The sequence below is a fragment of the Salvelinus fontinalis genome, unplaced genomic scaffold (assembly GCF_029448725.1).
Source record: "Salvelinus fontinalis isolate EN_2023a unplaced genomic scaffold, ASM2944872v1 scaffold_0013, whole genome shotgun sequence".
NCBI classification, from domain to species: domain Eukaryota; kingdom Metazoa; phylum Chordata; class Actinopteri; order Salmoniformes; family Salmonidae; genus Salvelinus; species Salvelinus fontinalis.
This window is the reverse complement of record NW_026600222.1, coordinates 109,664-126,208: the sequence shown is the minus strand read 5'-3', so window position 1 is coordinate 126,208 and position 16,545 is coordinate 109,664. Positions and strand designations below refer to the sequence as shown.

The 16,545-nt window shown below is 39.2% G+C and overlaps 1 protein-coding gene across 1 annotated transcript in view; it reads left to right on the top strand.

Annotated features, from left to right (window-relative positions):
• Positions 1-221: 221 nt before the first annotated feature.
• Positions 222-16,545, top strand: part of LOC129842115 (NACHT, LRR and PYD domains-containing protein 12-like) — a 45,364-nt gene continuing 29,040 nt past the window's right edge. The window contains exon 1 of the mRNA XM_055910509.1: positions 222-389. Within this exon, the coding sequence (XP_055766484.1) occupies positions 262-389 (128 nt within the window). The 5' untranslated portion in view covers positions 222-261. The remainder of the gene's footprint in view (positions 390-16,545) is intronic.

Genomic DNA, 16,545 nt, shown 5'->3' with positions numbered 1-16,545 from the left:
TCTATGTCTGTTAGTAAATGTTTCATTTCTCAAAGAGATAATGAATACATGAGAACAAGAATTACTTGTCACTGTGTTAATCACAACCAACATGTTGGATCTCTGTTTAGGGGACAGTGCTCTAAAATGAGTCTCTCTGGGGAGAGAGAGGAGGGGGGCCCGGCCTCTAAAATGAGTCTCTCTGGGGAGAGAGAGGAGGGGGGCCCTGCCTCTAAAATGCATCTCTCTGGGGAGAGAGAGGAGGGGGGCCCTGCCTCTAAAATGAGTCTCTCTGGGGAGAGAGAGGAGGGGGGCCCTGCCTCTAAAATGAGTCTCTCTGGGGAGAGAGAGGAGGGGGGCCCTGCCTCTAAAATGAGTCTCTCTGGGGGACATGACACCAAAGCTAAGAGGTAAGATGACAATTTTATGAATAATTTATAAAGTTTATTTCCAAAATAAATAGCTTTTTTAAGATGAATGCACAAACTGTAAATCTCTCTGGATAAGAGCATCTGCTAAATCAGGGGTTCTCAATCCGGGGTCTGTGGAGGTACTGCAGGGGTTCTCAATCCGGGGTCTGTGGAGGTACTGCAGGGGTTCTCAATCTGGGGTCTGTGGAGGTACTGCAGGGGTTCTCAATCCGGGGTCTGTGGAGGTACTGCAGGGGTTCTCAATCCGGGGTCTGTGGAGGTACTGCAGGGGTTCCACGGCACCCTGACTGTACTCGTTGCAATGTAAGACATTTGATAGAATTTTCACGACACGACCACTTTGCCTACTCTTAATTATTGCCTAATATAATGGAATGCATATTTTTTTTACCAATTCTGATCGTTGTTACAAGCAGAATTTTTACAATATTACCATTATATCAACACACTCTTCACACCCGTTTAACAACTCTAAATATCTTTGGCATAGTAGGCATCAAGTCCCTTGCCAATAATGTTGCCTACAACGTTGCATACAATGTTCATTTTCATCGAACACATATTACGCCCGAGATGCCTTCAATTGCCCAATTTATAGCCATGCCCAATTTAGGATTATTATTTAACAATGTGATGTTGCGTCCAAAGGGATAACTTGAAATAACATGATGTAGATAATTAAATAATCAAAAGAAAAACGTGTTTATTTTACACTCTTAGAAAAGAAAGTTCCTTATAGAACCAAAAAGGCTTCTATCACTTCCTTAATATATGGAACCACTAAAAGTTAAATATATTTTTGGGTTCAGTGAAGAAGAACCTCTAGAGTTCTGATCAACAAAAGGGTAATGTTTTGAGGATGTGAACCCAGCAGCCCTCCAGTGGTCAGATCAATTCCTCCCGTTTTTTCCAGCGCCCGGCCCGGGATTCGAACCAGCCACCTTTCGGTCACAGCTCCAACTCCAACCTGAGTTAATCTTCAGAAATAAGCATGAGTTAATCTGCCAAAATGAAGCCAAAATGCTATGCAGTTATACATGGTATCACTTGTTATACATAATTAATATACATACAGTACATCATTTCCAAAAGCACAAGACATACTGTTGCATGTAGGTCTATATTATTAATGGATTGACTATATAGAAATATAAAAACATTATTTTTAACTACTCCAAAGCAATTACATGTGGCTCAGGAACCACTGACTCACTGCATTATTCTATAGTATTATCAAGACACCTGCTGTTAACTCTTAACTACTTAGGACAGCTCACGAGGTGTCATAAATATCTGCCGACTAGGTGGGACTAGAGACTTCATGCATAGCTTTAATTTGTACCCATAAGTGTAAAATGTCTTTATTCTCAGCACTTATACGACCAATTTTCTACTCTGAGACACTTTGACGATATGGACCCAGATCTCAACATACTGTTATAAAAAAACATAGAATGTTTGTTTTACATAATAATAAAAAATGAATATTACTAATGTAACCCGCTGTAAAGACTGGTCAGTTGATTGTGTTGCACTGCTCATGTCCGCATTCTGGAACTGTCCGCGTCCACGTACAGAACTGTCCGCGTCCCCGTACAGAACTGTCCGCGTCCCCGTTCGGTGTGGCGCCAAGCATATTGCCCGGTTACGCGCAGAGTTGTCTGAGGTGATCTTGGGGAATAACGACGGAGTTCACTACAGTGTTGAGACACCGAAGTTTATTGTTCAATTTGCTTTTTTCTTTACGGTCAGGGAGAGTATGAGTGTAGCCAGATCCTTTTCACTCTCTATCCTTGTTTCATTTTGTGGTTCACCGGATTCATCATCGAGACAAGGGACAGACGAACGACCTGCTAGCTAGCCAAGCTAGTCGGTACTGCTCGGTAAGCTAGCTACGAAAACAGCAGCATCCTAGTTACCATAGCTACCACTACATCATCACCGGCTGTCTACATTTCTTGTGGACCGATGGTGCTCCCCGGTTGTTTCTTCCACCTGTTAAATCCGTGGAGGGCTTCTCCCTCTCTTGTTGACGGATGCTGGATACCTCTGTCCAGTTCTCCTCTCTTCACTAGATGGACGGTAACTTTAGTGTTTAAACCCTCTGTGTCCAAGGACCGAACTTTTGAATATTATTTTCGGGGCGCCTCAAGTAGGCGCTCAACACATTCCATTTTTAACAAAATTTTATTTTCTCATGAAAACTAGTTAATTGCATCTGCCTTGGAGCCCAGTTTCAAAATATTACGTTATGTCTCTAGTTATGAGGTAATCACTAAAAAAACAGGCCTTATTTCAGATCATTTATCTCCCTGCCAGCTCCTATTAGTTCTATTGAGCACCGTGGCACCAAATCACCTTCTGAACGTTCTATTACCAGCTCATTGTTCTGCGTCACAATGCCATCTTCACTATTGTTATCAATGAGACCTACCTGCATTAACATTAAATTGTGAGCGCTCACTGTTCACCTGGGTACATGTTGTGGTGACCCACAGTCCTAAACGTTAAACATTTTCTGGTCATGGTGAACCATATTTGTTTTCAGGAAAAGGTATACAACCTAAACAAAAGCATTTCCCTGTTCTATTTTTCAAGATGTGGCCGATTTAATTAACCAGAATACTTTTTTTTATTAAGAAATAACACTATTTTTGATGACTTGTTGTTTCTAAATGGCTGCTTATTTTAATTTGTAGGCATCGATTTGAGCAAATGCTGCGCAGGTTCACTGAGTTGTAAAGGAGTAAAGGAGAGGAGCCGACTTCGATGGAAGTCGTGACAAATGGACAGGTCTAGCTCATTGATTTGTAGATCTGACTCAGTTGCTACATCAGATTATGAGCCTAGCAGGTGTTGTGAATGAGTTATGTAGTACCCACAGAAGGCCACAGGGAGGCGCAAGAGAGCTATAAACCCATACTGATTTTTGCCTTAACTCTAAACCAAACAATCAATCAAATGTATTTATAAAGCCCTTTTAACATCAGCAGAAGTCACAAAGTGCAATACAGAAACTCTAACCCCACGTATGACTATTTTTAGCCTTAACCCTAACCCTAATTCTAGGGTAGGGTAGCCTAGAAAACATTTAGAAACTAATTTAGTAATAATATTATGTTAGTAAATACAATTATAGTACTAAATAGTGTTTTGATTATTTTGTTAATACAAACCTTTCTACGCATTTAGCTTTTATTGTTTTGTTATTTTATTATATTTGTTATAAGAAGGATATATATATATAGGAAGGCAGAACACTTGATAAGCAAAACACATTAGTTTTATTTTTCAAATGTGGTTTGAACTAGTTTGAAATTGGCGTGGGATAAGTGAGGCCGGTTTGAGACTGATCTAAAGAATTAACCAGAAAAATACACTTTAATTCTCAGCTGCCTCACCAATGTCTGTAGGTGAATTAATACCTTTTAATTGCTAAATATTTCCAATAGGTGGCAGCATAAGACCACGAAGCATCAGTTATAGGCTACAAGCAGCAATATGATTAACATAAAATAGACTAAATAGACTATAACCACAGACTATATGTCCCATGATTTTCTAAAATGGTCACATTACTTTAGTTAGCTGTATATCTCGTATTAGGGCTGTGTTGCTTTTGGGAGAGCAACAAAAATATAGTGATTATAGCAGGTATTGAACACCGGGTAAATAATCACTAGTCAGAGCCTCAACCTCAGTAAACATTCATTATATAAAACATCTTAATATCTGATATTGTGAGTAAACGACCTCGGAATATAAAAGACAAGAGTGCGTCTTCCAGCCCTCCAATAAATTACATAATTCAACCCTCCCGGTTAGTAAATTTACCTCAACATGCCCCTGGAGATTGAAGACACAAGCTTTTTACCGGTGCAGAGTACTAGCAAGAGAAGGCAGAGCAGGTTGATGCATTTGACAGTGAATGTACCTGGAAAATACGTTTTTCTCGACCAGAGATGACTGAATTAATGTTCAGGATTATTGAAAATCTTTGTATTAATGAAGAATATTTTCAAACATGAGCATAAAAACAGGTAATAATAAACATGATTCATAATTATATTACTTCACAGTAATCTGTTAAATGCTTTTTCAGTCCTTCCTCTTCCGTTAGCAGTGTGGAAAGGGACAGAAAGAAACACACAGGAGTTTTCCTGTGAGGGGGAGTGGTGGTGTATCCAGGGAGAAAACTAAACTAATCTTCTGAAATGTAATTTGTGGTCTTAAGCTGCCATCTATTGGAATTATGTTGTAACTGCAGTAGTAATGAATAATGTGTAATTCCTCACTAAAGTAGTAATTACTCAGAATTGCAAAGTATAACATTTTCTAGTTCATTTTACCACTTACAAACATAAAATAACAAATTATAGCATAACAAACAATTAAACTGACATAAACCAAAAAACCCATACATTTTGTTAATTTGTTAACATTTTGTTAATATATATAATTAACTATTTATTTCGATGGGTGACATTATCTGCCAAAGTAACAGCCCTGTAGACAAAGAAGAGCTCCACAGTAGGTACCAAAACATTCAAAGCCCATATTCTCACAAGTGAGGTTACAAGTTAATCAACGTTCAAAGCAGAATTACTTTTCCATTGTTCCTCAACTGTAGTGTATGATATACCATGTTATTGCCCTGAGTCTCTACTTTTATTTATTATTACTGTATAAAACCTAGCAGTACTACTGATTTCTCTGAGAGTGAGGCAGATATATATTAGTACCGTGTAAAACCTAGCAGTACTACTGATTTCTCTGAGAGTGAGGCAGATATATATTATTACTGTATAAAACCTAGCAGTACTACTGATTTCTCTGAGAGTGAGGCAGATATGTATTATTACTGTGTAAAACCTAGCAGTACTACTGATTTCTCTGAGAGTGAGGCAGATATGTATTATTACTGTGTAAAACCTAGCAGTACTACTGATTTCTCTGAGAGTGAGTCAGATATATATTATTACTGTATAAAACCTAGCAGTACTACTGATATCTCTGAGAGTGAGGCAGATATATATTATTACTGTGTAAAACCTAGCAGTACTACTGATTTCTCTGAGTGTGAGGCAGATATATATTATTACTGTGTAAAACCTAGCAGTACTACTGATTTCTCTGAGAGTGAGGCAGATATATATTATTACTGTGTAAAACCTAGCAGTACTACTGATTTCTCTGAGTGTGAGGCAGATATATATTATTACTGTGTAAAACCTAGCAGTACTACTGATTTCTCTGAGAGTGAGGCAGATATATATTATTACTGTGTAAAACCTAGCAGTACTACTGATTTCTCTGAGAGTGAGGCAGAAATATATTATTACTGTGTAAAACCTAGCAGTACTACTGATTTCTCTGAGAGTGAGGCAGATATATATTATTACTGTGTAAAACCTAGCAGTACTACTGATTTCTCTGAGAGTGAGGCAGATATATATTATTACTGTATAAAACCTAGCAGTACTACTGATTTCTCTGAGAGTGAGTCAGATATATATTATTACTGTATTAAACCTAGCAGTACTACTGATTTCTCTGAGAGTGAGGCAGATATATATTATTACTGTGTAAAATCTAGCAGTACTACTGATTTCTCTGAGAGTGAGGCAGATATATATCATTACTGTGTAAAACCTAGCAGTACTACTGATTTCTCTGAGAGTGAGTCAGATATATATTATTACTGTATTAAACCTAGCAGTACTACTGATTTCTCTGAGAGTGAGTCAGATATATATTATTACTGTGTAAAATCTAGCAGTACTACTGATTTCTCTGAGAGTGAGGCAGATATATATTATTACTGTGTAAAACCTAGCAGTACTACTGATTTCTTTGAGAGTGAGGCAGATATATATTATTACTGTGTAAAACCTAGCAGTACTACTGATTTCTCTGAGAGTGAGTCAGATATATATTATTACTGTATTAAACCAAGCAGTACTACTGATTTCTCTGAGAGTGAGGCAGATATATATTATTACTGTGTAAAACCTAGCAGTACTACTGATTTCACTGAGAGTGAGGCAGATATATATTATTACTGTGTAAAACCTAGCAGTACTACTGATTTCTCTGAGAGTGAGGCAGATATATATTATTACTGTGTAAAACCTAGCAGTACTACTGATTTCTCTGAGAGTGAGGCAGATATATATATTATTACTGTATAAAACCTAGCAGTACTACTGATTTCTCTGAGAGTGAGGCAGATATATATTATTACTGTATAAATCCTAGCAGTACTACTGATTTCTCTGAGAGTGAGGCAGATATATATTAGTACCGTGTAAAACCTAGCAGTACTACTGATTTCTCTGAGAGTGAGGCAGATATATATTATTACTGTGTAAAACCTAGCAGTACTACTGATTTCTCTGAGAGTGAGGCAGATATATATTATTACTGTGTAAAACCTAGCAGTACTACTGATTTCTCTGAGAGTGAGGCAGATATATATTATTACTGTGTAAAACCTAGCAGTACTACTGATTTCTCTGAGAGTGAGGCAGATATATATTATTACTGTGTAAAACCTAGCAGTACTACTGATTTCTCTGAGAGTGAGTCAGATATATATTATTACTGTATTAAACCTAGCAGTACTACTGATTTCTCTGAGAGTGAGGCAGATATATATTATTACTGTGTAAAACCTAGCAGTACTACTGATTTCTCTGAGAGTGAGGCAGATATATATTATTACTGTGTAAAATCTAGCAGTACTACTGATTTCTCTGAGAGTGAGGCAGATATATATTATTACTATGTAAAACCTAGCAGTACTACCGATTTCTCTGAGAGTGAGGCAGATATATATTATTACTGTGTAAAACCTAGCAGTACTACCGATTTCGCTGAGAGTGAGGCAGATATATATTATTACTGTGTAAAACCTAGCAGTACTACTGATTTCTCTGAGAGTGAGGCAGATATATATGATTACTGTGTAAAACCTAGCAGTACTACTGATTTCTCTGAGAGTGAGGCAGATATATATTTTATTACTGTGTAAAACCTAGCAGTGCTACTGATTTTTCTGAGAGTGAGGCAGATATATATTATTACTGTGTAAAACCTAGCAGTACTACTGATTTCTCTGAGAGTGAGGCAGATATATATTATTACTGTGTAAAACCTAGCAGTACTACTGATTTCTCTGAGAGTGAGGCAGATATATATTATTACTGTGTAAAACCTAGCATGTCTACTGATTTCTCTGAGAGTGAGGCATATATATATTATTACTGTGTAAAACCTAGCAGTACTACTGATTTCTCTGAGAGTGAGGCAGATATATATTATTACTGTGTAAAACCTAGCAGTACTACTGATTTCTATGAGAGTGAGGCAGATATATATTATTACTGTGTAAAACCTAGCAGTACTACTGATTTCTCTGAGAGTGAGGCAGATATATATTATTACTGTGTAAAACCTAGCAGTACTACTGATTTCTCTGAGAGTGAGGCATATATATATTATTACTGTGTAAAACCTAGCAGTACTACTGATTTCTCTGAGAGTGAGGCAGATATATATGATTACTGTGTAAAACCTAGCAGTACTACTGATTTCTCTGAGAGTGAGGCAGATATATATTTTATTACTGTGTAAAACCTAGCAGTACTACTGATTTTTCTGAGAGTGAGGCAGATATATATTATTACTGTGTAAAACCTAGCAGTACTACTGATTTCTCTGAGAGTGAGGCAGATATATATTATTACTGTGTAAAACCTAGCAGTACTACTGATTTCTCTGAGAGTGAGGCAGATATATATTATTACTGTGTAAAACCTAGCATGTCTACTGATTTCTCTGAGAGTGAGGCAGATATATATTATTACTGTGTAAAACCTAGCAGTACTACTGATTTCTCTGAGAGTGAGGCAGATATATATTATTACTGTGTAAAACCTAGCAGTACTACTGATTTCTCTGAGAGTGAGGCAGATATATATTATTACTGTGTAAAACCTAGCAGTACTACTGATTTCTCTGAGAGTGAGGCAGATATATATTATTACTGTATAAAAACTAGCAGTACTACTGATTTCTCTGAGAGTGAGGCAGATATATATTATTACTGTATAAAACCTAGCAGTACTACTGATTTCTCTGAGAGTGAGGCAGATATATATTATTACTGTATAAAACCTAGCAGTACTACTGATTTCTCTGAGAGTGAGGCAGATATATATTATTACTGTGTAAAACCTAGCTGTACTACTGATTTCTATGAGAGTGAGGCAGATATATATTATTACTGTGTAAAACCTAGCAGTACTACTGATTTCTCTGAGAGTGAGGCAGATATATATTATTACTGTGTAAAACCTAGCAGTACTACTGATTTCTCTGAGAGTGAGGCAGATATATATTATTACTGTATAAAAACTAGCAGTACTACTGATTTCTCTGAGAGTGAGGCAGATATATATTATTACTGTGTAAAACCTAGCAGTACTACTGATTTCTCTGAGAGTGAGGCAGATATATATTATTATATCTTTTTTTTTCTCTCCAAGGTGGCTTAGCAGTTCAGACGTCTTTTTCTGTTCCGTATTGTCGTGTCCTATATATATATATATTTACACCTCTCTTCGCTTATCTTTTATTTATTTTATTATCCAAGAACTCAACTACGAAAGCTTTCCTGCAAAAGCTTTCCTGCAACCCGCTTCACCAATTACTAAAAAGTATTATTTACCTCAATCTGAAAATCCATCGTGGAAGCCAGCCAGGGGCTAATTCAGAAGCTAGCCTGAAAGCTAACCAGAAGCTACTCCGATAGCTAGCCATAAGCTAATCTGTAGCTGCCCCGAAATTAGCCGGTTTGCTGGCTAGCGTTGGTGTTTCAGCTGCCCACGTGTTGTGGTCATCAGCTATTCCTTTAGCTCGATAATCTACCGGCACTTTTGTGCAACGCGACTCGGACCGGAGCATTCCGGGACTTTTCTTTTCTCTCAGTTTCCCCGGATTCCAGCCGCAGGCTCTGGTCACTTGCACCTTGATTTCGCAGCTAGCTAGCTGCAAACCGTGTGACTATTGGCTTACGTCGACCCCGGAGCAAACTCAAATCATTCTGGAGCTAGCCAGCTGAGGAGTTCCATCACCATCCGGACCCGTTTCTTTTGTTGCTGCTGCAGATACGGAACCCCACCGGGCCTTCACGACTGACTGCCGCGACTGACTGCCGACGTTATCTGCCCGAGGGATTTATCCAACTGGCACCTCCGTCCCGACGTTACCTGAACGCTCACCTGAGGCCCGCTAATCGTTAGCTGTCTTATCGGCTGCTATCTAAATAACTATACCGGACAACTATTATTATTATTATTATCATTTATTTATTTATTTTTTTCCTTGGGTCACTATATCTATTTTGCCAATTTGGATTGATCCCCTCTACCACACGGAACCCCACTACACGGAACCCCACTAACTTACCGACGGAAACGCACGAGGTATCTACAAACAGACCTCCATCCTATGCTGCTACCGATAGCCATATACCCGGCCAGCTGTCTGGATCGCCACGACCCCAACCAACCTCTACTCACTGGACCCTTATTGATCACTCGATTAAGCATGCCTCTCCTTAATGTAAATATGCCTTGTCCATTGCTGTTCTGGTTAGTGTTCATTGGCTTATTTCACTGTAGAGATTCTAGCCCTGCTCACTTTACCATATCCAACCTCTCAGTTCCACCACCCACATATGCGATGACATCACCTGGTTTCAATGATGTTTCTAGAGACAATATCTCTCTCATCATCACTCAATACCTAGGTCTACCTCCACTGTATTCACATCCTACCATACCTTTGTCTGTACATTATTCCTTTAAACTATTTTATCGCCCCCAGAAACCTCCTCTTACTCTCTGCTCCAGTAGCTCTAGGCGACCAATTCTCATAGCTTTTAGCCGTACCCTTATCCTACTCCTCCTCTGTTCCTCTGGTGATGTAGAGGTGAATCCAGGCCCTGCAGTACCTGGCTCCACTCCTATTCCCCAGGCGCTCTCTTTTGATGACTTCTGTAACCGTAATAGCCTTGGCTTCATGCATGTTAACATTAGAAGCCTCCTCCCTAAGTTTGTTTTGTTCACTGCTTTAGCACACTCTGCCAACCCGGATGTTTTAGCCGTGTCTGAATCCTGGCTTAGAAAGACCACCAAAAACTCAGACATTTTCATCCCCAATTACAAGATTTTCAGACAAGATAGAACGGCCAAAGGGGGCGGTGTTGCAATCTACTGCAAAGACTGCCAGCAGAGTTCTGTTTTACTATCCAGGTCTGTTCCCAAACAATTTGAACTTCTACTTTTAAAAATCCACCTCTCTAAAAACAAGTCTCTCACCGTTGCCGCCTGCTATAGACCACCCTCTGCCCCCAGCTGTGCTCTGGACACTATATGTGAACTGATTGCCCCCCATCTATCTTCAGAGCTCGTGCTGCTAGGCGACCTAAATTTGAACATGCTCAACACCCCAGCCACCCTACAATCTAAGCTTGATGCCCTCAATCTCACACAAATTATCAATGAACCTACCAGGTACCACCCCAATTCCGTAAACACGGGTACCCTCATAGATATCATCCTAACAAACTTGCCCTCCAAATACACCTCTGCTGTTTTCAACCAAGATCTCAGCGATCACTGCCTCATTGCCTGCATCCGTAATGGGTCAGCGGTCAAACGACCTCCACTCATCACTGTCAAACGCTCCCTGAAACACTTCAGCGAGCAGGCCTTTCTAATCGACCTGGCCGGGGTATCCTGGAAGGATATCGATCTCATCCCGTCAGTAGAGGATGCCTGGTCATTTTTTAAAAATGCCTTCCTCACCATCTTGAATAAGCATGCCCCATTCAAGAAATTTAGAACCAGGAACAGATATAGCCCTTGGTTCTCTCCTGACCTGACTGCCCTTAACCAACAGAAAAACATCCTATGGCGTTCTGCATTAGCATCGAACAGCCCCCGTGATATGCAACTTTTCAGGGAAGCCAGAAACCAATATACACAGGCAGTTAGAACAGCCAAGGCTAGCTTTTTCAAGCAGAAATTTGCTTCCTGCAACACAAATTCAAAAAAGTTCTGGGACACCGTAAAGTCCATGGAGAATAAGAACACCTCCTCCCAGCTTCCAACCGCTCTGAAGATAGGAAACACTGTCACCACCGACAAATCCACTATAATTGAGAATTTCAATAAGCATTTTTCCACGGCTGGCCATGCTTTCCACCTGGCTGCCCCTACCCCGGACAACAGCACTGCCCTCCCCTCTGCTACTCGCCCAAGCCTTCCCCATTTCTCTTTCTCCCAAATACAGTCAGCTGATGTCCTAAATGAGCTGCAAAATCTGGACCCTTACAAATCAGCCGGGCTAGATAATCTGGACCCTTTCTTTCTAAAACTATCTGCTGAAATTGTTGCCACCCCTATTACTAGCCTCTTCAACCTCTCTTTCGTGTCGTCCGAGATCCCCAAAGATTGGAAAGCAGCTGCGGTTATCCCCCTCTTCAAAGGGGGGGACACCCTTGACCCTAACTGCTACAGACCTATATCTATCCTACCCTGCCTTTCTAAGGTCTTCGAAAGCCAAGTCAACAAACAGATTACCGACCATTTCGAATCCCACCACACCTTCTCCGCTATGCAATCTGGTTTCAGAGCTGGTCATGGGTGCACCTCAGCCACGCTCAAGGTCATAAACGACATCGTAACCGCCATCGATAGGAAACAATACTGTGCAGCCGTATTCATTGACCTGGCCAAGGCTTTTGACTCTGTCAATCACCACATCCTCATTGGCAGACTCGACAGCCTTGGTTTCTCTAATGATTGCCTCGCCTGGTTCACCAACTACTTCTCTGATCGAGTTCAGTGTGTCAAATCGGAGGGTCTGTTGTCCGGGCCTCTGGCAGTCTCTATGGGGGTGCCACAGGGTTCAATTCTTGGACCGACTCTCTTCTCTGTATACATCAATGATGTCGCTCTTGCTGCTGGTGAGTCTCTGATCCACCTCTACGCAGACGACACTATTCTGTATACTTCTGGCCCTTCTTTTGACACTGTGTTAACAACTCTCCAGGCGAGCTTCAATGCCATACAACTCTCCTTCCGTGGCCTCCAACTGCTCTTAAATACAAGTAAAACCAAATGCATGCTCTTCAACCGATCGCTGCCTGCTCCTGCCCGCCTGTCCAACATCACTACTTTGGACGGTTCTGACTTAGAATATGTGGACAACTACAAATACCTAGGTGTCTGGTTAGACTGTAAACTCTCCTTCCAGACTCACATCAAACATCTCCAATCCAAAGTCAGATCTAGAATTGGCTTCCTATTCCGCAACAAAGCATCCTTTACTCATGCTGCCAAACATACCCTTGTAAAACTGACCATCCTACCAATCCTCGACTTCGGTGATGTCATTTACAAAATAGCCTCCAAAACCCTACTCAATAAATGGGATGCAGTCTATCACAGTGCCATCCGTTTTGTCACCAAAGCCCCATATACTACCCACCACTGCGACCTGTACACTCTCGTTGGCTGGCCCTCGCTTCATACTCGTCGCCAAACCCACTGGTTCCAGGTCATCTACAAGACCCTGCTAGGTAAAGTCCCCCCTTATCTCAGCTCGCTGGTCACCATAGCAGCACCTACCTGTAGGACGCGCTCCAGCAGGTATATCTCTCTAGTCACCCCCAAAACCAATTCTTCCTTTGGACGCCTCTCCTTCCAGTTCTCTGCTGCCAATGACTGGAACGAACTACAAAAATCTCTGAAACTGGAAACACCTATCTCCCTCACTAGCTTTAAGCACCAGCTGTCAGAGCAGCTCATAGATTACTGCACCTGTACATAACCCATCTACAATTTAGCCCAAACAACTACCTCTTTACCTACTGTATTTATTTATTAATTTATTTTGCTCCTTTGCACCCCATTATATCTGTCTCTACTTTGCACTTTCTTCCACTGCAAACCAACCATTCCAGTGTTTTTTTTTAAAAGTTTTTTTATTTTACTTGCTGTGTTGTATTCACTTCGCCTCCATGGCCTTTTATATTTTTATTTATTTATACATATATTTGTTTGCCTTCACCTTCACCTCCCTTATCTCACCTCACTTGCTCACATTGTATATAGACTTATTTTTTTTTTTCACTGTATTATTGACTATATGTTTGTTTTACTCCATGTGTAACTATGTTTTGTTGTATGTGTCGAACTGCTTTGCTTTATCTTGGCCAGGTCGCAATTGTAAATGAGAACGTGTTCTCAATTTGCCTACCTGGTTAAATAAAGGTTAAATAAAATAAAAAAAAATAAAAAAAATTACTGTGTAAAACCTAGCAGTACTACTGATTTCTCTGAGAGTGAGGCAGATATATATTATTACTGTCTAAAACCTAGCAGTACTACTGATTTATCTGAGAGTGAGGCAGATATGTATTATTACTGTGTAAAACCTAGCAGTACTACTGATTTCTCTGAGAGTGAGGCAGATATATATTATTACTGTGTAAAACCTAGCAGTACTACTGATTTCTCTGAGAGTGAGGCAGATATGTATTATTACTGTGTAAAACCTAGCAGTACTACCGATTTCTCTGAGAGTGAGGCAGATATATATCATTACTGTGTAAAACCTAGCAGTACTACTGATTTCTCTGAGAGTGAGGCAGATATATATTATTACTGTGTAAAACCTAGCAGTACTACCGATTTCTCTGAGAGTGAGGCAGATATATATCATTACTGTGTAAAACCTAGCAGTACTACTGATTTCTCTGAGAGTGAGGCAGATATATATTATTACTGTCTAAAACCTAGCAGTACTACCGATTTCTCTGAGAGTGAGGCAGATATGTATTATTACTGTGTAAAACCTAGCAGTACTACCGATTTCTCTGAGAGTGAGGCAGATATATATCATTACTGTGTAAAACCTAGCAGTACTACTGATTTCTCTGAGAGTGAGGCAGATATATATTATTACTGTGTAAAACCTAGCAGTACTACCGATTTCTCTGAGAGTGAGGCAGATATATATCATTACTGTGTAAAACCTAGCAGTACTACTGATTTCTCTGAGAGTGAGTCAGATATATATTATTACTGTATTAAACCTAGCAGTACTACTGATTTCTCTGAGAGTGAGGCAGATATATATTATTACTGTGTAAAATCTAGCAGTACTACTGATTTCTCTGAGAGTGAGGCAGATATATATCATTACTGTGTAAAACCTAGCAGTACTACTGATTTCTCTGAGAGTGAGTCAGATATATATTATTACTGTATTAAACCTAGCAGTACTACTGATTTCTCTGAGAGTGAGTCAGATATATATTATTACTGTGTAAAACCTAGCAGTACTACTGATTTCTCTGAGAGTGAGTCAGATATATATTATTACTGTGTAAAATCTAGCAGTACTACTGATTTCTCTGAGAGTGAGGCAGATATATATCATTACTGTGTAAAACCTAGCAGTACTACTGATTTCTCTGAGAGTGAGTCAGATATATATTATTACTGTATTAAACCTAGCAGTACTACTGATTTCTCTGAGAGTGAGTCAGATATATATTATTACTGTGTAAAATCTAGCAGTACTACTGATTTCTCTGAGAGTGAGGCAGATATATATTATTACTGTGTAAAACCTAGCAGTACTACTGATTTCTTTGAGAGTGAGGCAGATATATATTATTACTGTGTAAAACCTAGCAGTACTACTGATTTCTCTGAGAGTGAGTCAGATATATATTATTACTGTATTAAACCAAGCAGTACTACTGATTTCATTGAGAGTGAGGCAGATATATATTATTACTGTGTAAAACCTAGCAGTACTACTGATTTCACTGAGAGTGAGGCAGATATATATTATTACTGTGTAAAACCTAGCAGTACTACTGATTTCTCTGAGAGTGAGGCAGATATATGTTATTACTGTGTAAAACCTAGCAGTACTACTGATTTCTCTGAGAGTGAGGCAGATATATATTATTACTGTGTAAAACCTAGCAGTACTACTGATTTCTCTGAGAGTGAGGCAGATATATATTATTACTGTATAAAACCTAGCAGTACTACTGATTTCTCTGAGAGTGAGGCAGATATATATTATTACTGTATAAATCCTAGCAGTACTACTGATTTCTCTGAGAGTGAGGCAGATATATATTAGTACCGTGTAAAACCTAGCAGTACTACTGATTTCTCTGAGAGTGAGGCAGATATATATTATTACTGTGTAAAACCTAGCAGTACTACTGATTTCTCTGAGAGTGAGGCAGATATATATTATTACTGTGTAAAACCTAGCAGTACTACTGATTTCTCTGAGAGTGAGGCAGATATATATTATTACTGTGTAAAACCTAGCAGTACTACTGATTTCTCTGAGAGTGAGGCAGATATATATTATTACTGTGTAAAACCTAGCAGTACTACTGATTTCTCTGAGAGTGAGTCAGATATATATTATTACTGTATTAAACCTAGCAGTACTACTGATTTCTCTGAGAGTGAGGCAGATATATATTATTACTGTGTAAAACCTAGCAGTACTACTGATTTCTCTGAGAGTGAGGCAGATATATATTATTACTGTGTAAAATCTAGCAGTACTACTGATTTCTCTGAGAGTGAGGCAGATATATATTATTACTATGTAAAACCTAGCAGTACTACCGATTTCTCTGAGAGTGAGGCAGATATATATTATTACTGTGTAAAACCTAGCAGTACTACCGATTTCTCTGAGAGTGAGGCAGATATATATTATTACTGTGTAAAACCTAGCAGTACTACTGATTTCTCTGAGAGTGAGGCAGATATATATGATTACTGTGTAAAACCTAGCAGTACTACTGATTTCTCTGAGAGTGAGGCAGATATATATTTTATTACTGTGTAAAACCTAGCAGTACTACTGATTTTTCTGAGAGTGAGGCAGATATATATTATTACTGTGTAAAACCTAGCAGTACTACTGATTTCTCTGAGAGTGAGGCAGATATATATTATTACTGTGTAAAACCTAGCAGTACTACTGATTTCTCTGAGAGTGAGGCAGATATATA